The sequence below is a fragment of the Gavialis gangeticus genome, unplaced genomic scaffold (genome assembly GCF_001723915.1).
Source record: "Gavialis gangeticus isolate Ggan-Ray unplaced genomic scaffold, GavGan_comp1, whole genome shotgun sequence".
Classification (NCBI taxonomy): Eukaryota; Metazoa; Chordata; order Crocodylia; family Gavialidae; genus Gavialis; species Gavialis gangeticus.
This window is the reverse complement of record NW_017729029.1, coordinates 64,903,558-64,929,877: the sequence shown is the minus strand read 5'-3', so window position 1 is coordinate 64,929,877 and position 26,320 is coordinate 64,903,558. Positions and strand designations below refer to the sequence as shown.

Here is a 26,320-nt window from a genome sequence, read left to right as displayed (position 1 = left end):
AAAAAAAAAAAAAAAAAACAGATTTCAATTTTAAATGCAACATGTATCAATACACACACACACGAACGATTTGGATCCATTTGTAAACAAATTTATACTGAACAAGATTAAACCTGAAGGAAGACCTCTGTAATAATTACACTATTAAAAAAAAGCATCTCCTCGCACCTAAGGTAAAATAAATTGCAGAAATTCAATTGACTGTATGCAACTATTAAAGTCTGGAATGATCAGGCGGAGGAAATAAAGACTATACAGGAAAAATATTTTTCTGTTGTATAAGAGGAGCACAAATTTTAGTTTTAAAAATAAATTCTACATTTTTAGCTACATCACCACACTTACATTAACAACACAAGATTAAATATTTCAAGCATCACAAAAAATCCAAATCTATAAGCCAATAAAGGAAAATTAATTTCTACTATAGAAAAATCTATACTTTTCTTAAGGAAGATTTACACTTTTAAAGATGCAAGGTATTTTCAATATTCACAAACTCAAATCAGGACCCGAACTGGCAATAACAGTACTAACTCTAAAATTGCCTGAAATACTGCCTGACTCGATACAAACATTATTACTTATTATTTTTTGATTCAATAGAAAAGATGGGTCCAATCATGACACTACTGCAAGCTCTCTTTCCAAGGGGAATGAAAGAACAGCAAATCCCAATGGACATGAGTTCTGCAGCAGAGATGATGTAATATATAAAAATAGACATCTTTAGACAGAAGCTGAACATTGTGTAAACAGCGTACTGCATGCCATTCTGAACCACTTAGCATTAATTTGCAACTGCAAATTGTTAGTAGGAAGAAAGAACAATCCCTGTTATAATAAACAGTGTTGTGAATTACATTAGCTGTATATTCTGTAGGTTAGCATTTTTCCCCCACATCTAACAAGCTATGAAGCCAGATCCCTTAAAATAGTAACAAGGACAAAAGTACAGACAGGCTGCTGTAGGAAGGAAATTCTGAGGCTCAATTGCAATAAGGACTAATATTGTATGCATGTATATTCACCTATTGTCCTTTGACAATCCCTTATAGGGAACACCAAATCATTTCTAAGTAAAAATGGAATTAGTTAAACCTGCTACAACAGTCTCAGAATCCCTTGTTTTCCAAAGGTACGACACCAAAATCCCGATTCTCCTTGCTTTTCCGCGTTTGTCTCCAATTAAAGACACAAACAGATAAAGGCAAACACTCTAGCAATTTGTATTATTTTATTCTTTGTCCAAACCAAGCCAGAAGACTCCACCAAACAACATGTCCTTCTTCCTCTGCAACTGGGCATAATCAATCTTCAGATCATATTTGTTTAAAAAAATGCACAGGTTTCAATTTTAAATGCAAGATACATTAATACACAAACATACACACATATGTAACCATTTGTGTGTGTTTAGTACATAAATGAACACAATATACCACCTTCTGCAGACCACAGAACAAACAGACCAGAGACAGGAAGTAGAAATGGGAGGAGAGCGCGCCCAAAGAACCAGGGCAGAAGCAACAGGGTTGGAACACATGGACCACTAATGTGTTAATCCATGCTAATCCTTCCAGGGCTTCGCAGAGCCGGAGCCCGTGGGTACTAGCTGAACAGCTCTTCTGGGTGAGCATGCAATAGTAAGGGTTGCAATGGAACAGATTTCCTGAGGGAAAGCCCTAAATCCCCTTTAAAAGCAATCAAAAGTTAGGCTTATCAATAGCCTAGCTAACTTCCTTATGTCTTTAGGATTCAGTTCTTGAAGATCCACTTAAAATGCCCCCCTTCCAGCTGTCACAAATCACAAAATGATTCCAAAACCATCACCTCTCTTCAGCTCTCCTTCAACCATCAAAATATGAAACATCTCCCAATAAACCATCCCCACACAATAGTCCTGCCTTCCTGATCCTCAATATCTATATATGTTCAAAACTCCCAGTACCACTAGTGTCACAAGCCTGCTTCTCTCTCAACTACTCTGTTTCCTTTTTACCTTTGTACGTTTCCCCAACCCATTCGCTCTGCTCCTCTTTCCTATGTGAAGCACTGGCAACCAGTTCCCCTCTCCTTCAAAAAATTAGCTCAGTTAGTAGGAAGGAACCACATTTCAAGTTAGCATGATGGAATCCGAGCTCTCACTGCTGATGTCAGGATGTCTAGTAAATGAATCTTTTAAAAGCAGGTACTAGATGGTTTAAGATAATCAGAAATATGAAATTGTAGCTGCTGGGGTCCTGAAGAGACTGACATTACTCCTTTAATGCTCAACTCACCTCTTATAGCTTATATAAAGTGAATCTGGGGCTGACAGTTTATATGCCTAGATTAACTCCAATATAAAAACTTATATGACTAAGGTAACACAAAAAAACTGTATAAAAATACAATGCACTAAGAGTTAGAGAATATTCAAGTTTAGTAATGAAATAATGGCATTAGCAACGCATATTAAAGGGCCATTACATCTACATTATTGAGGTATACACATACTATTCTTACCTATTAGAAATGAATGAATGCTTAATTTCATTTCACTTTAACTGGGTTGAGTAGTTCCTTTCTTCTAATCCTTCTATTATTCTATTCTAATCCTTTACTCCATTTTTTGTTACAATTCCCTGGGATCCAAAAAGGGTCTTTTTCTATTCCATCTAATCCTAACTAAAAATGCAGCAAATAAAAAGAGCCCTTGTTTCCTCAAGGCAAGAATCATGATCAGAACTAAATAGGCATGATTTTCCTCTAGCTTTACACTAGCACCTCAATTCAAGGGGCCTGTTCTAAGATGCTTCAATGCTGCAGAACCCCTTCCATCTCAACACTAGGACAAATCATCTGTAGTCCCTACTCCCCTTCTTAAAATTCCTTTTATTCAATAACTACTCCATATTAAAAAACGTTAACACAAAGACATCAGATCTTTTTGTCATGTTTACATTAAGCATGCTAGAACCAAATAAGCATTTAAAATATCGTAAGGCACTTGTCTCCATCCACTTTGAAATAAAGACATGCAATTCACAGCATAGTTTTAGCAGACAGTCAAGCAATTAGAGTACTTAGTTTTTATTTTAATAACGCTTGTCCATCACCATAGAGACTTTGGCAAAGTCCAGAATAGCACACATCTTTCTTCATATCCAGTTCAGTGCATTTGCAGATGCACAACATGAACACAACCTAATTTCCTCTAACCTGCTACATCATTCAGTTTGTCATGCACCCCTAACCAGAATTAAAAATCACCATAATGTATAGGTAGACATTCGATAAATTAAGGTTGCCCAGGCAGCTTTGATTGTGGTGTTTCCTGATGTTTGAATACTTGGATTTTACAATATGAACATTTAAAAAAAAATAAGAGATGGCAGTTATGCAAAAAGGACCATGAATGTTATATAATTACCATATTAAATACAAGTAAAAGAACACACTAGCTTTCATAGCTTTCAACCCAGTGCTTCATCCCAGAGACCAAAATGGCCACGACTAGCATCAATCTGCTGCTTGTTTACCTAGAGCTCAAACTTTGTGAGAGAGGATATTATTCTAAACACAGACAGAATTTCTTGAGATTTTAGCCACCAGCCTCTAAAAAGTACTATTAAACATATGCAGATGCAATTTTCAGAAGCTTTCAGGCACATTCAGATCTGAGCAGATTCTCTCAGAGGCAGTGAAGGGCTTTACATATATTTTTGTTTCAGAACAGGATACCATGGAATACCAAATTTGCAGACCCACCTGTAGTTGCATCCCATCCTTGAGTGCAGCCATTCAGGGCAGGCCATACCCTGGTGGAACTCCACAACTCTCCCAATTTTTCATGGCGTATTGTATCTTAGGGTCCAGTGCATCAACCATGTTTAACCATCAGAACTATTTATCTATGGTGCTGCCTTTTGGGAGCTAATGACCAGCAAGACATAGTGGTAAAGCAAATTACTTATTTTAACAAAGAGAGAAGGGATTTATCATCAAATTTTATAATGGTTTATAGGCAGCTTAAAAACCAACCATATCATGGACAGCTAGACAGCCCTCAATTCTGCCTCAGTATTACTGATGTTAGTTTGAATTAGTTTTACAGAGTAGAGTTCTTTTTAAAGTGCTCTAGAGTTCTTTTCACACAAGTGTTTACAGGAAAGTGCTTGCTGAGAAACAACTCACCTTGAGCAATTCCGTCTTTCCCACTTGTATTAACCTATTATCTTCTACTAATCTAAGTCAGCATGTTCACATGGTAACTACTACTCAATACCACATCAACCTGCACTATTCAAATAATTAAATTGAGTAGCCACAATTCTGCCAGACCATAAAGCTCCAGAAGAAATTTATAGGAAATAAATTAAACACTGGTAAAACTAATTTACCCTCATTCCCATCATGAAAATCCCTAAGCTAAAAATAAAAAAAGTTATCTTGAAGAAATAAAAGTCATGAAAATTTTTGTCCCAGCTGGTTAATTATAAATGGCTGACAATAAGGGCTTATAATGGAACACGTTTAACAAACTTAGCTACAGGCTACCATTGCTGCCTAAAATATAAGCAACACTATCAAGTCTATATGGTCCACCTTCAGCATTCTGACAAACTGTGTCAAATAAAAGCTGTTATCTGCATTACCATTATTCTTACATTTATTTCATCATAGTCTCTAAGGGTGCCTCTGCACAAGTGTGGGAATTATTGTACGCCAGCATCATGTGCATCAGCATCCATGCACTGAAAAATGACAGTGAGGGCACTTTAACTAAAGCTCATTCAACACACCCTCTGCCGGCCCCACTCCCGGAGCATGTACATAAATGCCCAAATACATTATTACAAACAGTTCTTCCCTTCTTATTCTACAGCCCCCTCTACACATTACAGGTATTGTGAAATTAGATGGTTAATTGCACAATTAACTGAACCCAACTTCCTGTGTGAGGTATCTATCAAGCCATAAAAAGGTCCAACCAGTTACAGAGACCTTGAAAATGCATACTAACTATAGGTGGTTGGTATCCAGCTTTAATTTGCATGTGTAGCAGGGTCTGCCCCGTGGCTGGAAGCCCTGTCATCTGACCAGACCCTCAGCCGCAGGGGTGCACTGTGCCCAGCTAGGGCTGGGAGTCATACAACTGAGGGGACTCTTAGACCCAGCAGCTGCCAACTCAGAGTCCCAGTGGCACCCCACTGCTGCTGGGAAGCACAGCAGCTGAGGATGCTGGGTCCTAGGAGCATGCCTTCCAGTGCCAGGACCCAGCTGGTTCCCAGAAACCCAGGCATGGGGGCAACCTCCCAGGCCCAGGAGTACATGAAAACCCCAGGGATGGGAAATTGTGGCTGCTGTGGTCTGCCAGCCAGGAAGGTAGAAGGGGTGAAACCCCCAGTGCTGGAAGGCTGCAGCAGTTGTGATCTCCCATCCCTGGCAGTGCATGGGGTGCTCCCAGCTGTAGGAGCCTGCTTCTTGCTGGGGCAGAGAGAGCCCAGGATTGGCCTCCCCTTGAAACAACAATAAGCTGCAATGCAATCTAATGCATGATCCCATAATCGTGCCTCCTGCCATGCCATGCGTGTGATTGTGTAAACCACACATTAGATCCTATTGCACTTTTACCTGCATGGGCAGAGGAAGCCAAATACTGAGAAATGGTCTTAAAAAACATGCATTTTATTCAAGATCAGAATCTTGTTGCATTTTACCTAAGCATTCCATTACTAGTCAGAATTAGTAAAACATATTAATCTATAAATAATGGATTAAACCTTTCTGTATTAAAAAATTTTATCCATTATTATTAAAAAAACTCACTTAAAAATTTTAACTTTACTGTGCCTTTAGAACTCAATCCTCACCCCACCGAAGTTGGTGGGGATTTTATTACTGATTTCAAAATGAGTAGAAAAGGACTCCTAAAAAACCATATCTTCATCATTTAAAAAAGAAAAAAAAAACTCCCAAAAAAACATATCTTCATCATTTTAAAAAAAAAAAAAAAAAAAAGGATTTTAGCATTACAGTCTATTCGACAAGTTTGTGAGGAAGGCAATAAAGCCCTACTGGCTAATTTAAAAAGAAACTTTCAAACGCACAACCAAATTAATTGTTAGCAAAACTGCTGGTTAGTTGTGCTACAAAGAATGAGCCAACACTGCCTCTTAGAATGTCAGCAGAAAAAAGGAAAAAAAAAAAGAAGATAATTATAGGTGATATTAAGAATTGTATAAACAAATGAAATTTATTCTTTAAAATGTAAAACTAATTATTTCATATTAGTTTCAAAATAACATTGCTTTATGTTTTATACTTATGTTAGGGCAAAAAATATACACAAAATTCCTATTATATCTAGCATATGCATAGAATATTTATTATTTGTGTTAATCAATATGATTAAAAATATAATAAAAGATGTTATCGAAATGTTCAAGTTATTCTGATTATATTTAAAATTGATCCAAAGAAATCCTATACGTATTTTCGTTCTTTCTTTCTACCTTTTTTTTGTACAAGTGGAACTGTACACCATAGTTAGGGAGCTACCAAATATGCGGCAGAAGTGTGCTGTGTGGCAGCTCCTTTAATCTTGCAGGTTTCCCTACATTCCTCCCCACCTCTCTCCTACCACTCACGGTTCACTCCTGATCAGTGGGGAGGCAAAATCCAGAGTTTTAAATATGGCTCATTTTTGCCTACAGTCGCTGACTGGGCAAGGGCCCCGGTGGCTCTGCTATTTGATGCTGATCGGCCGGAGGCAAAAACAGCATCATATATAAAACAGCAGTTTTCACCTCCCTGCCGATCAGGAGTGAATAGCAGGGCCCCTCTGCCAATCAGTGACTGGGAGAGGCAGGTGGCACACGGAAGAACCTATGAGATAAAAGGCTGCCGCACAGCCCATTTTTGCCACAAATTCGGTAGGTCCCTAATCATAGTCCAGGACTGCTTACTTGCGCAGACATAGTCTTCCTAACAGCTACGCATTTGACACATTCCTGAAAGCACACGCAAGCTCCTGCCCCATGTCAGTAAACAGCAAATAAGCATCTGATAATAAATTCTGTTTTCGAGTGTTCTTGTGCTGAATCCAAGTGGCAACTGCACAAAAACAATTCCAAGTTTTTCAATTCACAGCTTTCCAATAATCTCTTACGTTCCTACTGACCTTACAACATGCAAGTGCCAAACATCAACAAATGGGCTATTTTAGGAACCAAGATGAAGATTAATATATCTTCCATTCTGAGGAAATAAGTGAAATCTGTCTAATACCAAATATTTTATGTTTTTGCTTTTCAGATCATCTTCTACTGACATGGCTCCTAAATTTGGGAGTAGCATGAAAGCAAGGAAAAAAAGATTATCAACAAAACAGGTGAAGGAGTCAACACTGTTTTGAACCTCATTCATGTAAAGCATTTTCACTATAAAACAGAAGCATATAAAAACAGCAGTAAACAAAAGCTAGAGGACAGAACACAAATTTAGCCAAAGCATTTCAGTATTATGACATCATTAGTCAGACTGCAGACTTGCAAGTAAATTGTTACTGTTAGAGGACCATACACATTAAGTTACAATACCTGAGGTTTAGTGCATTCCTGTGAGCCAAAATGAAATGAATGCCATATAGGAGGAAAGGAAAAGATGAACATTATCAGACATGCCATAGTACATTCAACCGCTATGAAGATAATGTTAAAATTATGCTATCAAGGGTCCTTGATCCCTTGTATGTTGGCTATATGTGCAAATGTGCAGTAAGCCATGCTACTATTCAGCATAATAGAATAAGCTTTATTTATAATTTTTACAACCGTTTTCAGAGTTTTCTTTTAGAAACATCTAATAAATTCCTCAACATTTTCTTAACACTACTCAACTTCCTTTAAAAATAGTGTGACAGTTAGATTAGCTCTGTAACAATCAAATTGGACCTGTGTGAAATATTGGTAATCTTGCAACTCATATTTATATTATGTGGTAACCAAGGACCTTGTGTAAAATAAAAATGCAGGAAGCTAGTTTCCTCTAGAAATATACAGAGTTCATCATCTATAGGTTATTTCTAAGATCTTAATGCTTGTCAACACTCATGGCCAAAACCAGCCCACAAGAGGGAATAACAAAACTGGAGACTAATCCAACATACATAACCATTCTCTGCCATTGGTAATCCAATGTACTCTACAAACAGCAGCCATTTTTAAACAATATTTTAAGGTGTATATTGTTCATACTAACTTCTAAATTTTGGATAACTAAAGGCTAAGAGATGCTAACTGATGGATGCTCAGCATTTCAGAAAAGCAAGAGCACATTTTAACACAGATCCTATCAGTTTCAGAAAATCCACTTCAGTACTATTTTAAAAAATGTAGACTTTTTATTTAAAATTAGAAAAATGGTTTGGGAGAATCACAAAGGAGGAAGCAACATACACAAATATGAGAGACTGGGGGAAAACATTTTAAAATACAAAAACAGAAATATATCATAAGAATGGTTAAGATTACCAAACACTAAAAAAAAAAATAAAATTGAATTATTCTGTAATTCTCATTAAAATTTGCTCAGCTTAATGTTTTCCCTACAAACCATACCAATTAGCTACTTCAAGTCGTATTTTTTATCTTTTAAAATCAACCAGTTAACTCAGTTACTTAAAGGTTTTACTGACTAATTTGGCAACCTCTTTCAAACAATGTGGGATCCCTCTCAGTGTTTTTCCCAATACATTTTATAAATGCATTATAAATTTAAACAATAAAATGATAAACAATGAACTTTTGTTCTTAATACTATAGGGAAAGCTATATGCCATTATATGGATCTAAAATATAAAATGTATACAACTGGTGTGGACCTATTGCAAAAGGCACTATGTCAAGTCTACTAATAGCTTTTTCCCCAACAAGAGATTATCACACTAAAGCTGTTGATATAGGTAAGGTATGTGTTTAAAGAAAGCAAGTAAAAAAAATCCTTCCTATACTTAAAACACTCACACACTCAAACAAGTGTACCTATAAAAGATGGCTGATAATCAGCCAGTAACAAATATAATCTCTTCAAACTGCCAAAAAGTTATATAGAAGAGCCAAAGGAAGTGACTCAGTTATGGAAGTTGTACTAAATTGGAGAAAGTCAAAACTGAGCTTAAAAACTGAACTATTAAAAGCAGTCTGTTGTATAAACAAAATGCATAAAGTGTTGATGTAAGATATATTCAACTTGTGAGGAAAGCCCTCTAATTAGCAAATGTAATCAAACATCTGCACACTTACAGTCATACACTGATTTTAACAGGGAACTGGCAACAAGTAAAGAGATAAGGGTGGGAGGGAAGGAAATGTATAAAAACAAAAACAACCTGCTATTTTAGATCAGACAGCATTTTCAAAACATTAAGGCCGCAATCTTCAAAACTCTTTCACACACGCACACAAAGAACAACTTTATACACAACTTGTCTCAACATGATTCAATGCACATAGTTACTTATATGCAAACTAGTGTGTTTTTGCATGTCTGGGGACATAAGCAATTGAGTATGGGAGCCAATAACTCTTTCAAGTGTTTTGAATACTGCTGACATTAATACCAAAACTGATGACACTGGTCCAGTAGATCCTTGCTCAATTTTAAAAAAAAGATAATGTCAAACAAGTTTAAAAGTATTATCTTCTCTTCATCTTGGAGAAAGGCTTCCAATATTTAAAAGTATCCACATTTTAAAGAAAATCTCTGATTTAATGATCTCTCTGACGAAGGACAGACTAGAGTAGTTCATTAGATCCCAAAATACAAAAATTCAGATTGAAGCTTCTGGCCTCATGCCAGTCATCAATAAAAGGTAGTTTAATACTCTGAGGTCTGGATCTCATGTAGATAATTAAGCTAAAAATCACTGAGTGCGTCTACCACAATGGAATACAGACCTTTACAAAAAACTGTCACTATACATAAGAATGAATGCTTTGATGATTAGCCTCAAGAACACTGAGCAACAAAATATTTCTATTACAATCAATTATTGAAGAGAAATTTGAATCGCATGCTTCAGTTAATGGATATGTTTGGCCAATGTCAAAAATTAGTGGAATATTGAATAGAGATGCATTTTCCTCTTGTCAGCATGGCTGGCTGCACATTCATTGTTGTTACTGTTCTCAACATTTCACTCTGAACTACGATGCAAATACACACATGCTCACACATACAGAGCCACAGTCACAGCTACCTTAAGCAAACTCTTCCACAGAATTGCACTTGCTTAGGCCAGCAGTAAATCTGGCCTTTTGAGAGGTTATTTTTGTTAAATAAATTTCCCCAGTCATACTTCTTAAAAGCTAAAAATGTGGATAGGTTACCGTATGATATCCTCTAGGTAAAGGTGGCTTCCCCACAGGATAAGGATCCACAGTGTCAATAATTGTTTGTCTCTCTCCTTTTTGGTTGATTTTTCTAAATCTCCTTCGGGATTGTCTATGAGATGCTTGGCGTTGGAAATATTCTTCATTTTCATCCATATAGTCCACCTATAATATATAACATTATAGAAATAAAACAAAGGCATATGGATGATCTCTTTTATTCTGCTTAACCATATCCAAAATTGTTTTTAGACCATCCTATATAATATGTTCACTGCTACTGAACATACCCCTTTTAGTTTGAGGTTTGGTTTATGAAAAGATTTAAATCAGTACTAAAAATATCAAAATGTCTAGAAGGATGAGAAAAAAAAAGGAACTATAACTATGAAGAAATTTAATAAGTGGATACTTGTTTATATAACTGACTTGTTCCATTAAAAAAAGAACACTCCTCTTTCCACTTCAATTCTTAACATAGGACAATCACTTCAGTATATACACTGTAAAGTGAAGTCCTTCTATGTGAAAGAATTTGTAGCTTTCCTGATGATTTCAGTAGGCCACCTGGGACCTCCCAAACCCACCCTGTGGGAGCAGCTTCACTCATCAGCTGGCAGCATTGTTTTCATTGCTTATTTTAAATATTTTGAAACCTTTAAGGAGGATTTTTCATAGAAAAAATAATTTTAAAAAGTGGTACTTATATGAAAAGCAATTTAATTTGTATTAACAGCTAGGGGGGAGTTACAAGCAAGTATCTGAATAAGGAATTTCCTGTTCAGCTCATCCAAGGTAATCCTTCTCTGTTCCAGAAGCTTTAAAGTTACCACCACAAGTTATTATATAATAGTGCATGGCACTGAAAGTGTTAGAATTCATACTGATGACTTTCCTGGAAGACAAGTAGAGTAATTTGCCTGAGAGCAGGTCTCTTCTTTGTGCCCATCTGGCTAGTGTATTTGATTATGTCATGCTGAGATGAACCCATGTCTATACAAGGAAACTGTCCAAAATAATTCTGTATTAAAATTAATTCCACTAACAGTTATCACTTCCCTAACAAAGGCCTAAACAATTACCCTAAAACTGAAACAGGGAAACCAAGAGAATAACACCACCACAAATCATTACTAAACAAATGATTTTCCTGTTGTGCGTTTTTCCCCTCTCCTGTCTATACTGATGATATCACACAACAAAAGGTTTTAGTAAAACTAGGGTTACCCCACCCAAACATTTAAAGTTCACTTGAACATAAGCATGTCACTGAAGTCCAGTTCTGATGTGAAACAAATGTGTGGTGACAAGCTGGTGGTTGCTCTGCAAGCTGTCCTCTGTTTGAGCTCTCTTCCCAGTCAAACTACAGTCAGCCCTCCAAAAAAACCTTACATTGGGCATCTTCCATTTAATGAAGAGGTTAACCATCATGCTATCACTATTACTTTCAGGGACACAGAGAAACAATTTAAATTTCTCCTGTACTGAGGATGGATCTTCTTTGGATTTTGCACCCTAAAAAAACTGATGAAGAATTGAATCTGAGAACCCTCTAGGGGGTGATGCTGTTCTGCTAGCAAAGCACAGCTGTTATTAAAAATGAAAATACACTGGAAAAAAAAAACCTGACAAATTTACTGTCAGTGGTACAAATATCCTTAAATAGCATACATAAGCCTTACATAGCCATAATAAACAGTTTTCAGCTGCTGATAATCAACTGTTAAAAGCGACAGTCTGAAGTTAGTTAAAACAGAAATATTTAATGATATAAACCCCTGATGATCATCACACTTCTACCAAAAGCTATTCTACTGATTATCCAGCCTCATTGTCAATTTTTAAACAAGTCTTACCATTCATAAAAAGGTCTCAAATACCACTTGATCATTCATTTTGTCAAATGATACTGCCTACTTTTGCACCTGTTTGCAAACTCCATACACTATAGCTAAGTACGGAGATTAAAAAAACCCAAGTCTCGATCGATTCAATCATCGCAGGTTAGTATAAGCTACGTAGATTGAACCAATAAGTAAGTGAACAGACATTCACTTTTGATTCCAGAAATGCAGCCACATGCTTGCAATGGCCCAGGTCAAAAGCTGGGGGTGCTAGAGCATGCCTTGCTGCTCAGCTGGAGCCAACAACTTGTGCCAAACACTAGCCCACCCACCCTGTGAGGGAGGCGTTTGTGGGGGTGGTACAAAGCAACCTGGGATGTAGGGAGTCTGCGAGTTAACTTGAATCTGGAGGGGATCTGGCACAGAAGTTCAGCAAATTGATTTAACCTAAATCAGTGAAGTCTGATATTACATTCATCCAGGTTTACCTTAAACTGGTTTTGGCCATTTTGAAAGCAGCTCATGTGCACTGAACTTCTGTTGTGTTCCAGATTTGAACTGGCTTCCAATCACTTATACTGCTTTACGTGCAATTTCTGTCCCTAGCCTACTTCTTAATTTAGACAAAAGAAAAAAAAAGAAAGCAAAGGAAAACAACAACCGTCTCTCATGCCCACTTAGTTCAGCATTACTTATACCGGATCTTAATAGAGATAATTTGCAGGAATTCAAAATAGTATTAAATACTGTTTCCTGCAATACATTTAACTTTAGGAGGGGAAAAAGTTTAAATGAAGTTAATACAAATATTCTTACCACAATCATTTCAGATGGCTCTAAAACAATGCACTCACAGCCACGCCTCAAGCTCCCTGCAGAACGCTTGCCAAAACTGAGGAATAAAATTACTTAAATCAGAACAAATTCAAAGCTGTAGCACAATCCATGGAAGTATGTGCACCCAACCCCGGATCTTTAAAAGCATAGGAAATATATAACCATGACTTGTAGTAGAGATGATCTCTTTTATTAAACCAACAAGATTTTTGCAAAAAAATTCTTTAATTGCAAGCTTTTGGGCACAAACACCCTTCATCAGGCATTGGAAAAAAGATCATAAACGTTCTCCTGGGTAGAAATTAACTTTCATATTTTTCATAGGAAAACTGTATGCACTTCTGCCCAGAGCAAAATATCCACACATATGTTTGCCTGCAATTAACCATTCCTAGAATGCCAATATACTTTTGATTTACAGAATTTACAACTGTATGCCAAATAGTTATATTAATACTTAGACAAATAACCAAGTCATTTCTAATTAAGCTTTGTCTGTCTTATTTTGAAAATTTACTAAACAAGGCAAGACAGACAAGAGACAGTTTCCCACAGGATAAAATGACACACTACTGTAATTAAAAACAGAATAAGCATTTGCCAATTTAAATGGATATGAGCCTGCAGATTAAATTTCAAATTGTTATGCAATCATTACAAGAAGTATATAAAGTATTTTAAAGACATTAATAAAGTTTGAAACACGACTGCAAGTGGTTGTGCTTTGTCCCCAAAGTAAGAATATATTTTGTTTTCATTACAGTGTAGTGTGGCATAAAAAGATAAACACATCATTAGGAATAACAAACAATAACATAAGCCCATAATCTTTGCCTCAGAGTGTCAGGATAGAAAATATGCAGCTGGAAATTGCCTTTACCTGGAGCAGGGGGTGCTACTTACAGTCCATGGGCAAATATATTTTATCAGGCCCACCAAACATGCCATTAGTTAGTTGTGCGTGGGAATGTGCCATCTACAAGCAGAATAACTACTCCACCTCCAGCCCACCCTGGACCAAGCTGTTATGTTCTGAAGACTTTAGACCACTGGTTCTCACCTTTTTTGTCTCAAAGTACCCAGCAACAGGCTCATGGTCCCCCTCAGAAAAATGCCAGCGCTAGTTTTAACTCTCTCTGGTTTTTTTTGTTTGTTTTTAAACTTTTAAAAGAAATGGTAGAGCAAATCTTCTGTTACAAGGACATAAATACTACAACAGGTCAAATATTTTTAACACTATGGATTCCTACTTGAATTCTCTTGTGAATCATGTTTGCACTGCCTAACACTGCTAACCCCGTGGCACCCTTGAAAGAAACTCAATGCTTTAAACCAATATAAAGTCTCGGGCCTTTATAAACAGATGCAATTTAGAGCAGCCCTATGGCTGTTCTAATCTGTACCTAGGGCAAAACTGTTCTCTGGCCTTTATCCTATCCTGCCTAAGTCCAGGATTGTGGGAAGGGATATGAGCAGTTGAGAACATCTGCTCTTTAAGAATCTAAAATCTGCTGCTTTATTTATAAATAAAATATCTTGCTGGGGACATCCTACTTGCTTGAACTAAAATAAATCCGGCATGAACTTTTAAACTACAAATGAGACCTGTAACAGACTTTTCACACTCTGATAAGACCTCCAACACAGGGCACCAAGTGTTAAAATCCACATGTATAGAAACTTCAGAATGAACTACCCAAACTGATGAATGCCACACATTACTAAATAGCATAGGGATGAGCATATAAGAAAGGCTTATAGAAAAGTAATCAAAGAAAAAGAAAACAGACTTGACTTTTTTGCAATGTAGTGCTCCCCCCAAAAAAGAAAAATTAAGCTGAGATTTTTTTTTACTTCTTAAAAAGCTTTTGTCCAACAAAAATGTCCATGAATACTCTCATTTGTCACTAGAGCATAAGAAATCTGAGGAAGAAAAAATGGGAAGAAACACATGGGGAAAGGATGTCAACATTTCATTTACCTTTTCAATGTTAAAAAAACCAAGTGTGACACTGAGCTATGGGACTGCAACTATATCACCAATCAGGAATTACTTTATTTAAAAATAAAAAAAATCATGAAAAGTACATTTTTATGACACGTAACAGCTCTCAACATGTTATCCCTTACCTTTGTAAAGAATCAAGTTATATCTTAGTATGTCAATCAGTGGAATTTTGAGTGGGTGTTTTACTATCCTCTTACTTCCCATATGATTGTTCATTTTAACTAATTTCACTTGCTACACAAGGGTGATTTATGTATACTAGCATTTCAAAAGCTGAAAAAAGGTAGTATTTGACTACTGAAAAGAAATACTATCCATTCATCTTCACCACTGTAGCATTTATATTTAATGGTACATGAAATACTACAATAGAAAGAGTTTCCAGAATACTGAATCTTCTTAAAGATTCTATAAAAATATCTTAAAATCTTCCCAACAAGATGCACATATTTCCAGAGGCAAAAGCATGCATTCTTCTGTTGCTTAACACTAACAAAATGCAGGCTGCCCTACTCAGCAATGCAAGTTTGAATTTTGTACAAACTGTAACTACTTTCAGGGTATAAAGGAAAATGAAACCATTACTTCATTTATTCTCTTTGAAAAATGACTTCAGGATACAAATATTCAGATTTTCAACCATTGCCCACATCAACAGTCAGCAACTTGTTCAAGCGGTAGGCTGGGAAGACCCAACTCAGTTCTGAGGCAAGCCAGGGCTATCAACCTGTGTTTCTACTTAGCCTCACTGCTTGGCCACAGCAGATAAAACTTCCCATTTCCCACCTCTTGCCAAAGGCCCTCAGCTCTGCAGACCAGATTTGGGCTGCAGGCTGCTGACCCTGATCTATGTCAATAACCACAATGGGTGCGTCCAGACAAGCATTCACGTGCAGTTTGCGATGCTTCAAACCATATGCAACACATGTGCAACCATTAGCTGCACTGCAAATTTGCAGTGAGGCAACAAAACTCAACACCGGAAGATCCTTGGTTAAAACAAAAAACCCTCTACAAAATAAAAAAGGTGAAGTGCATGCTCCAGGAGCATACTCCAGCAGACAAGGATGCTGGGTCCGCCAGGGAGACACTTTGGCTGCTAGTCAGAGCATCTCCCCTTCTCTAGGTGTTCCCCATATACTCCAGCATGTCAGGAGACAGGAAAGCAGGAAAACAACCTTTTTCCCAAAGCAGGGCATTTTGCCCCCCCCACCGAACTCCATGCACAGGGGTATGTGCAGCAGCAAAAAAGTAGTGGCACAAATTTGTGCCACTGCTATTTTTGCTGCAGCTAATGCACACCCTGCATGTGCACATTCATCTGGATGTGCCCAATAGGTGCATTGAAAAAAAACAGCATAAAAGGATGTTCTTGATTAAAAATTATGACAAGGCAGATGTAGCAGTGGGAAAACAACAAACTTGGCCCTCAAACTGAAAAAAAATAAACAAAATCAGCATATTTCCCCATCAAACTAAAACTAAGACTTGTTTTACCTAGGAGTGCACCAATATATCAGTTGGCTATCAAATTGGTACTGATAAAAGGAGAAATGACGTTATCATATAAATTGGGTTTTTTTGGTTATTGTAGCCAATGTTTACCAATAATTATGCCTTTTGGTGCATGGAATTCTGTGACGTAAACCATTAGATAAGAATATATTTGCTGTTGTGCAACGTGCAATCTCTATCAGCTGTAAATACGTCTCAAAGGAGTGCAATATGGAATTTTTATTTAAGTATCTGAAAAGAACAACTGAACAGCTGATTGCAAAGTATGTGCTGAAACATTTCACAGGGAGACAACGCAGGTAAAGACTTCAACACACTGAACTTAACAGAGCACCTCAAGACATGCTATGCTACTGAAAACAATGGTTTCCTAAAGATGGCTACAGAAAAGAAAGAAGCAGGGCAGGAAAAAGCTGCACCAAAGCAACTAGCTAAGTATAAAGTTTATATTGCAAACCACCATTTTAAAAGTAAAAGTTTTAAATATAATATGTGGTCTTTTTGCTACAAAATGTTTCTAGAACCAGAAACGCAAAAAATCCATAAGTGTGTGTGTGCGCACATTATAAATGCAAAACAAAAAGATTTATGTTAGTAGTCTAAAATGCCTTGCACTACTACTAAATATTGGTTATCGAATGGGCATCAGACGATATGGTTGGTTAATCATCAGCTATCGGTATTGGCCAAGAAAATATCTATCAGTGCCCCTCTAGTTTTATCTTGTTACAATTTGATTTCAGCTTAGAAGTTTGTTCTCACTAGGTTTCCTAACCTAAGTTTAAAACCTTTTCCTTCTTGTCTCTTCTTTTCAGGTCAAGAACATTATGCTTTCTGATTCTGTACCTGGCCAGGCACAACCCCTGTTCTGACATATCAAGTTAAAAAAAATAGAAATAAAATAATAGCAAACTCCCTTCTTTCTCTTACCATCTGTCTGAATTACCTGCTTGGATTTCACCTTGTGGCACAAGGTAGCAGATAGTCAATATCTTTAGGCAAAAAGTACGTACCAAGTCTCAGCACTGGTGATAAAAATCCCAAACGAAGTTTCCTATTAGACTTAAGAATCAACCATTATCCATTTAACCATTTGTTTGTTAAAGTTTTATTGCTGCATTCAAAAATCATCATATGTAGCTAAACTATTAAATCATACAACATCCATATTGATGAATTACTTATGTTCCTATGAGTAGAAAACTTATCTTAAGATACCTTGCAGTTATTTTTCATCCAAAAACTCAAAATACCTCCAAGAAAATAAAGTGAAACTTGAAATTCTACAGGCAAAAAAACAAATAAACGGACGCAAGAGTCAGGGGTTTTCAACCTTTTTCTTTCTGAGGAGCGGCCCGGCTCCCCAGCCCTGCCCATGTGGCCCCAAGTGCAGTGGGACGCCCTGGGGGCCCACTCACATGAGCAGCAGCAACATGCAGCTTCGCCCACCTGTCCATAGCACCATCTGCAAGATGGAGGCTGTGGGCCTACTCCTGCCCCTTCCTCAGGACTTGCCTCAGTCCTGGGGGGCCAAGGCAACTCCCCCCCATGCCGGTCTAGGCAGAAATCCTGAAACTTGCTCATGGACCCCCAGTTGGGAACCACTGGCTTAAGTGACAAATGTCCTAACAAATCAGTGGCACAGTAGGAATAGCACTCAAGCTTCCCAACATCTAATCCCCTTCTAACAATAGCTTCATTATCAGGGAGTGAGCCCATGGTAAACAGAAACATTTCTAGCCTGTACTGTTGTGAAGATATCATTCCAAATATGAATAAAATAAATTATTCAGTCTTGTCCTTCAGCAGCTGCACAGAGATTGCTCTGTTGCTACTCAGCTTTACCACAATACAATATAATGAAAACTAAGAAGTCTCAAGAGTTTTCCCTGCTGCTACTCAGCAGACTATGGACAGCATAAAAACTGTCAAACTGGATGTCAACTTTGCTCTGACAATTGGGCAGAGTTTTGAGCAGCAGTAGAAGCTGGCACAAGCAATCACCCCAAAACAGTGGTTCTAAATGTAGAAAGAGAAAGAGAAGAGAATGATTCCCTACCCCTGATGCATTGGCTCCTGTCAGCAAACTACAAGATTCTGCTTTAGGGAACACAAAGAAAATATTCTCCCCTGAACTTTCTCTAAAAGCTGGGGGGAGGAAGACTTCAGGTTATCCGACACCTATTAACCTGATGTCACACTTCATGTGGGGGATCCCTAGACGAAGGAATGGTAGAAGATGAACATACTGCACACTGGAACAATACTTGGAACCAAAGAAAAAAGAAAAAAGACCAAAACAAATTTGGCTAACAGAATGAAAGTTCTGAGAGAGTTCTTTAAAAACCAACCCAACGGACACGCAAGCAACAGAGGCAACTCGCATGACACAAGAGCTCACTTAACTGACTATAAAACACACAAGGCACAAAGCTTTATGTAAAATACCAAGAAAGAATTCCCACAAGAGACCATAAATCAAGCCACGGGTTTGACTGCCAGGTAGAAAGGTTACTCTCCACCAGTGTCCATCATAAATTATCTGCATACTATAATCCACATAAGTTTTAGAATATTAAGGTTGCAGAAATGTTTACTACTCGGCTCAGTTAAATTAGGTATTCAACAAATTGGTCCGCTCCCTCTTCCTCCCAACATAAAATAAAGGCTACTACTGATAGTTGCCTCTTTCCAGGGAACTAGGCAGGGTGGCACCTTGGAGTAACCAGTTCAGAGAAAAGTTTTGGAAAGGAACAAGCTACTTCATTAGATACTACTTCTCTCTAGGGAGCTACAGCATTATACCACATTCTTTTTTTTAGACACTGTTTTCAGTTCATGCTGTAGTAGATCTTGCATGATATATTCTTTGCATTTCGTTATATAATATAACTTGCATACGCAACAAGACAGAACATGGGTAGACAACACACTTAATTTCTCCAAATCCGTGATAATATTCTGATTCACAAAACTTTCAACCCAATAACAGTTAAGTCTAACTTTAAGCCACTGTCACATTCCTTATGTTAGGCTGCCACAGGCATAACTCAAACAGCCAAAGCAACTAATCTCCATTATAGCAAACATATAGCAATGTTACCCAGGATCTCTCAAAAAATGCATGCTGCAACCACATCCCTGTCATGCTCTATACTGCTGCTTAAGGTTTACAGGTACTTGGAAGTCTGCTTCTCAGTGGTCTTCAGTGCTTATCCTGGGGGTGATTCTCCTTTTAAAGACCCCTTAATACTGCTCAATTCCTTTTATCCACCATAAACAGAATGGACTAGGGATGAGACTCTCATCCTAGACATGCTTTATAAGTAACTTTTTCAAAAACCTAAAAAGACCCACATAGAAAAATGTAATTTTAATAGCAGGCACTCAAATTCTAGTGAAGTACAGGTTCAGTATAGAACTGTATAAAGTGAGTGCTCTTAGAGGAAAAGAGAATCAGAGATATCAAATAAATATTTGCAATTGCTCTCTATACAAATATACTTTGACCACACCACTTCCAAGACTAATTTAAAAACATACTAAAGATTAGACAAAGTAAAATGACTAATTTACTACTTCAATATTCAAACCTGTTTATTACTTCTAAGGATACTCAATACTGGTGAAAGGTTTGCAAGCCTCAGTAAACTTATTACTGAAACAGATGTAAAACTAACTCCACAGTTTGACACGACTCCATATCCATTTTCAAGAATCCTAAAATTAAATTTATACCAACTATAGATGCCAAAAATTTACAGTTTCCTGCTCCACTTCTATACAGCAACACGATATTTTTACCTCTCAGTCATCACCCAAATGCATGGATTTTGAATAAACCACAATCATCTGCATGAAAGTATTCAGCAGTTACAGATGACCAAATAAAAGTTAATGAGATGTGTACCAAGTGAAAGCTAGTTTCCGAACGTATATTTTTTTTCTAAAAACCTTCAAGAAATATACACAAACTTGAGTCAAAACTTCATAATGAAATTCATTTTACAGAAATTATAATTCAGAGCAAGTACATCAATTACTACTTGGTAATCTTTGACCCAAACAACAGAAAAGGAGGATTTTTTGACATGATTAATGTTCTTGGTATTTCTAGTCAGTAGAGGGGAGTTTTGTTGTTGGTTTATTGGGGAGAAATGGGGGGGTCCTTTTGGTTTTGTTTGTTTTTTATTATTTTTACAGATCTGTTACTCTTGATGAGTCCAAGTCACACCTTACAGATTTCACAATACATCTTTCATCATTAAAAGACCAGATACTGTACACAAAAGACTTTAAAACAAATCAAGAACACTCACGTTCAGACAGTCAAGAACTTTCAGGCACCAACGGTGATCTCTTCCACCTACTCATACTATCTACAAACTTCAAGACAATGGAAAACTAAGCCAGTGTCTTCAGATCTAATCTGTCCATTTATTCCAATTCCAAGACATGCTGGTACACACTCATGTTTCCCAAGGTGCTCAGGACAGACAGTAATAGCTGAGCACAGAAGCCTCTCCTATCTGTATTCAATACTGTTCCCTTGCCCTGGGCCTCTACATTCCTGTTTTCATGTCAGTCTAACTCCCTAATGGAATGTTACTTCTCAGCACTGGAATGTAAATGTACTCATCAAAAGCAACACAGATCTCAGGGGGAAAAAAAAAAAACCCCAAAAAACCAACCACCCGCCACTGACTAGCAATACCAAGAACATTAATCTAATAAGTAACTGTTTTTTCTTCACGTTGTACAATATTTTTAAAAGACCATTTTTACTGTCATTACAGTAACTGAAAGTTTGTTTCCTGCAAACCAGATTAGCTAAATTTATGGTTCTTATTCATAATGAAATCATAGTAAATTAAACACAGAAATTTATGTGGATTACAAGTGAAATGGGACCAAAGGATGGAAGACTATTAGTGTTTCAGAAAGAAACATCATCTCAACACAGCAACACTGTTTCTCTGAACATAAGGAAATGCAGGTCATTTAAAATTATTATATTTTAAAATTACTAGAAGCATTTATGAGAAATGGAACTAATTTAAAGAAGGCAGAGAAGTTTAATGAGCACAATAGTCTTCCCATTAACTAACATACATAAGTAATTCCATAATAAAATCATTTAATATGGGCATTTAAAAAAACCAACTAAGATATTTGAAGCTTAAAGTACAATATAAACTGTCTTTTATGAATGTTACTTTAAAACTAAACTCCAATAATCTGATGCACATATTGTATTTTCAAAAATTAATCTGTACTTGGAAGTTAGTGCTGTGCAATGAAATCCTTGCAGAGTTCTTGATTAAAACAGGTAATCTCTCTCACATGCGCACACACAGGTTTGGAGAAGATACCTAGTTTTTAATAATGGGGATTAAAATAAACATTTCTCCTGCTTTCATCTCCCTCTCCTACTCCTTTCATCTCTCTCCACTTCTCAATTTGGAAATATTTTGAAGCCAGAGGTAGGTGTAAAAACCTTGTTTAGGTTTCCCTGGTTCTGTACATTTCATGATACAAATAACTCCAAAACAACTGAAGTATATGATGAGTTGTTCTTGTTCACTACTTTACAGTAAGAAATGATAATAAATTATTTACAAACTAGTTTTCCTTTCCTAGTTACAAAGCTCTTTAGGGCTCGTTATATTACAGCACCAACCTGCTTCTGAGACTCTCACACTACAGTAATAAGAACATTTACAAACGCTGTTTCCCATTTTCAGAAACTGAAGTTGTATAACCTGCTGTCTTCAAGTATCAGCTATGTTGTTTCTGCTACTACTGTCTACACAAAGCCCAGTCCTTGTAGTATTTCCCATTTTCCCTGTGTTTTCCTTCTGAACTTGAGTTCATGTTTCTGTGCTGCACGCACAGGGGAGCCACATTCCTGCTGACGCTTAATTTCCTGCTTGGGTGACCCAGCCACATTTCCTGCCTGTTGATATATGCAGCATGTGTGGCATGGGTACTACTTCCGCATACCAGCTTCATGACCTCAGATGCTGCCTGACAGCTGTTTTTTGTCAACTCCATTAATTTATTTATTAACGTCTGATGGTACAGAAGTCAATACAGCTAGCTGGAATAGATGATCTTTCACAAATCCCCTGGTTATATCTTTGCTTTCAATCAACAATTAAAATTTACTCTTGCCATACCAACATTATCCAAATAGGTTCTCTATGGGCACATCCAGAAAGCTGCAGCCATGCAGTATGTGGTGCCGCAAACACATCTGCAGCATCACATACTGCATAGTTGGGGGTTTTCCATACTACAAGGGTGCACTGCTGCTGGACTTTTTTCCCCATGGATTTTTTTTGACCCCCAAATATCCAGGGGGCAAAAAAACCCATGGAAAGAAAAAGTGGTGGCAGTGCTTGCTGCTGCAAGGCGAAGCCAGGCTTCCCGGAGCTGCGCTGAGGCTACCAGCCAAGCTCTGCCCAGCAGGATCACTGCAACTACAGCCCCAGAAGGCACCCAGGACCCCAGATAAGGCTGCAGGGGCCAGCACAGTGCTGGCCCCAGCCTCCCATACCACCCCTGGGGTAACTTGCCACGTGCCAAAGCACAGATAGTACGAGCATTCCCCAGGGACAAGTAGCTGCAGCACAAGCATTGCTACTTGTCCCCGGGCAACCAAATGCACGCACTCATCTGGACGCAGACTACATGCTTATAATCTTTAACACACAAGTGATTTCCATACCAGATCAGACCAATGATCATTCTAACCTCATTTTACCACTAACTGCAGCCAGAACATCAACAGAATGAGCTATAAAACCCTATCTGAAGTAACTAGATTGGGAAATTTCTTCCTAATCCAGGTTCATTAGGATTTGTCCTGGAGTTCACATTACTTCACAAAACAGAAAGAATATAGTTGCCTTAGTCTGGCACTCAGCACACACCAATAAGCCTTTGGATATTCTGTCTGCTAATTGGCAGTCACCTGGCTCCTGCCAAGGGTACCTATTATCCTGCCATTTTAGAGGCAATGTACAGAACAAGTATGGCAGGAATGCTTAACTGCCATGCTTCCTGACAGAGAATTGTGTAATTCATGCCTTGAAATAAATTAGTTTCTCTTTTAAAAACTTTTCTATCTAATGAAACTGAATGCTCCTATTATCTTAATAAATGTTTAACTTTGTTTTTAGTCTTCTATGGGATCTCATGGAAGACAAAAGCTAGTAAATTCTGAAAAGTTAATTTACAGCTTTTTCCAGTGTCAGTTTTGCATGTTGCCTTTCATTTTCTTTCACTGAAAATCTTTGGATTTAATTTAAAACATAAGCTGAACTAGAACACCATAAAAACACTTGAAAAAAATGGCAGATAAAACTACTGTTGCAAATCTACTGCAGATGGTCAGCTGTCTACGGTTTTCAGACCAGCAGGTGATCCTAAATACCATTTAAACTGCAGTGTCACACAGGGTGCCTCTTCATGCCCCTTTCATATTCTAATCATAGATTTGCTTTTGTTCTTAAATCAGTTTTCAGTGAATTTTTCAGATCCATGTCATTTATCTGTATAAAACATCTGGAAAGTAGTAGTTATGGCAACAAAATTTCCAACTTGTTCTAATAACTCAACACGGCAGTCTCTAGAGTACTGGATGCTAGAAACTAGCTACATCATCCGAATATAGCTCAGAGGGGAAAAAAGGCCTTCAGCTCACTATAAACAGTTCACACTTTATAAAAAGGAATTTTTTATACTGTTGCAAAGTTGAAAAATATTTCTATAAAAATAATTCAGCTAGCATTTTTCTGCATGCCCTTTATAATTTTGTTTTGATAATTAGCCATTCAAACAGCCCAGATTTTGCTTGGTCTTAAAGAGGAGACATGCTTATTTCATGGTGTCAATGCTGCCATAGAACTAATTATGATGTCATAAAATAATGAACTTACCAAAGGATGAGCAGATGCGGAAAAAATACTACCTGGGAGACCAGACCTCGTCTAAAGGGCATTCATAACCTTTGTAATTAACATGCATTAAATTCACTTAAGATTCATGTATTTTCCCACTGGGATATGCAGCATTTGAAGGTTTTCACCTGTATGAAAGTTCTTTATTCAAATTCAACCATTTTAAAAAAGAACTGCATACAGTAGAAAAAGTCATTGAGAAAAAATAATCAACCAAAATGGTCAAAGCATTCTTAATCCTACTCATTTTCTGTTTAGAAAACATCTCAGCTGAGCTTTTGCTAGTAAAACATTAGCACATGCCATATATACTGCAATATTCTCCTTCCAGTGAGCACTCATTACAGACAGTTGTACTTTACCTACACTGGGGATCTAACTTGAGAAATAACTATGAATACAGGGGTGCTCAACCTCTGGCCCATGAAGCCATAACAGTCAGCCGACGGGGACCCAAACAAGTCAGAAAACTTGGTAGTGACGAGCAGTAGATGCTGATCCTAAGCAGTGGGATTAGGGCCAGGTCCACCCCCAGTGCATCCAGATTGGGCTGGGCCACTCCCTCTACCCCAACATCCAGATCAAGGCTGAAATGCCTCGCCCTGCCCCCGCCCCCCCCCCCACACACACATACAGGTCAGGGCTTGGCAGCTTCCCTCTGTACCTTGTGTGTGTCCAGATCAGGGCCACTAAGTGCATCCAGACTGGGGCTGCCCTGCCTCCATTCTACACATCTGGATCAGGATCAGGACTGGGCTGCTCCCCAACATCTAGATGAGAGCAGCTCTGCCCCTACAAACCCCTTCCTTTACATCCATACTGGAGCCACTCCACCCTGCCCTGCCCCAAGCAGACAGATCAGGGTTGGGCTGTGCAACCCCTAACAGCTAAAAAAATCAGGCCCATTAGCCAGATCCAGTCCCCAGAGGGACCTGGTACTGCCCATCCAGCCCTCATGGACAATAAGGTTGGGTACCACTGCTATAATACACTTGGTGCTCAGTCCTACAAAGTAGGAAACAAACTATAAACTAGACAAATTATTAAAAAGAACACTTTGCACTAATCTAATCTGTTAGTCTCCTTTACTCAAACAGTACATGCAGGGCCAAATTGTCCTTTCTTTCCACATCCCACTGACTTTACATTCAGGAAAGAGCTTGCAGTTTTTCAGGTCTCTACTACATCTGGTTATGAATATGCTTAAATAAGCTCAAAGGGACACTGAAATAACTGCCTTGTATTAAACTGAGTAGGTGGATGTTCAGAGTTGGTGGATGTCCAAGATGGAAGCATCTGTAGCAAGTGTAAATTTGCTTCCATTTTGAACAAAGCGCACACATACACACTCCAGATACAAAGGCACCAAGTAGTAGCGACTACCTTGTGCTAACTAGGGTTGCCAACCCAAGGAAAAATGGTATTTTTACTAAACAATCTGCAAACTTTTTTATTAATACCCAAACTCTTTTTACTGACACGTTTTACTTAATGTAAATGTAATCTTTCTGCCAGGCACTGGATGGCAGTAACAAGGGCCAGATTCAAATTCAGGGGTTTAATGCCAACTTTTAACAGTCTTATTTGATTGCAGCATTGGTTTTACACTGTGCTGCCCCCTATTCCATGGGTCCCCTACCCACCTCCACCCTATGCTGGTCCTTTCCCCCAATCCTCTCCCTCAGCAGCCCTGCATCAGACTGCCCAGGGCTGCACAGCCCTGCCTACCTTTGAGGCAGAGCAATTACATGCAGGTGACGGGATGCAAAAGCA

General features: G+C 37.8%; 1 protein-coding gene across 11 annotated transcripts in view; it reads right to left on the bottom strand.

Moving 5' to 3' along the window:
• RAPGEF2 (Rap guanine nucleotide exchange factor 2) overlaps positions 1-26,320 on the bottom strand; it is a 382,443-nt gene that overhangs the window by 163,209 nt on the left and 192,914 nt on the right. For 8 of the 11 annotated variants that reach the window (XM_019521725.1, XM_019521731.1, XM_019521717.1 and 5 more), the window contains exons 5-7: positions 13,040-13,115; positions 10,377-10,544; positions 7,587-7,604 (exon numbers count right to left, since the gene is read on the bottom strand). In XM_019521725.1, the coding sequence (XP_019377270.1) occupies positions 7,587-7,604; positions 10,377-10,544; positions 13,040-13,115 (262 nt within the window). Of the gene's footprint in view, positions 1-7,586; positions 7,605-10,376; positions 10,545-13,039; positions 13,116-20,902; positions 21,071-26,320 lie in introns of those variants that run through there. The other 3 variants (XM_019521718.1, XM_019521724.1, XM_019521726.1) reach the window with 2 other exon arrangements.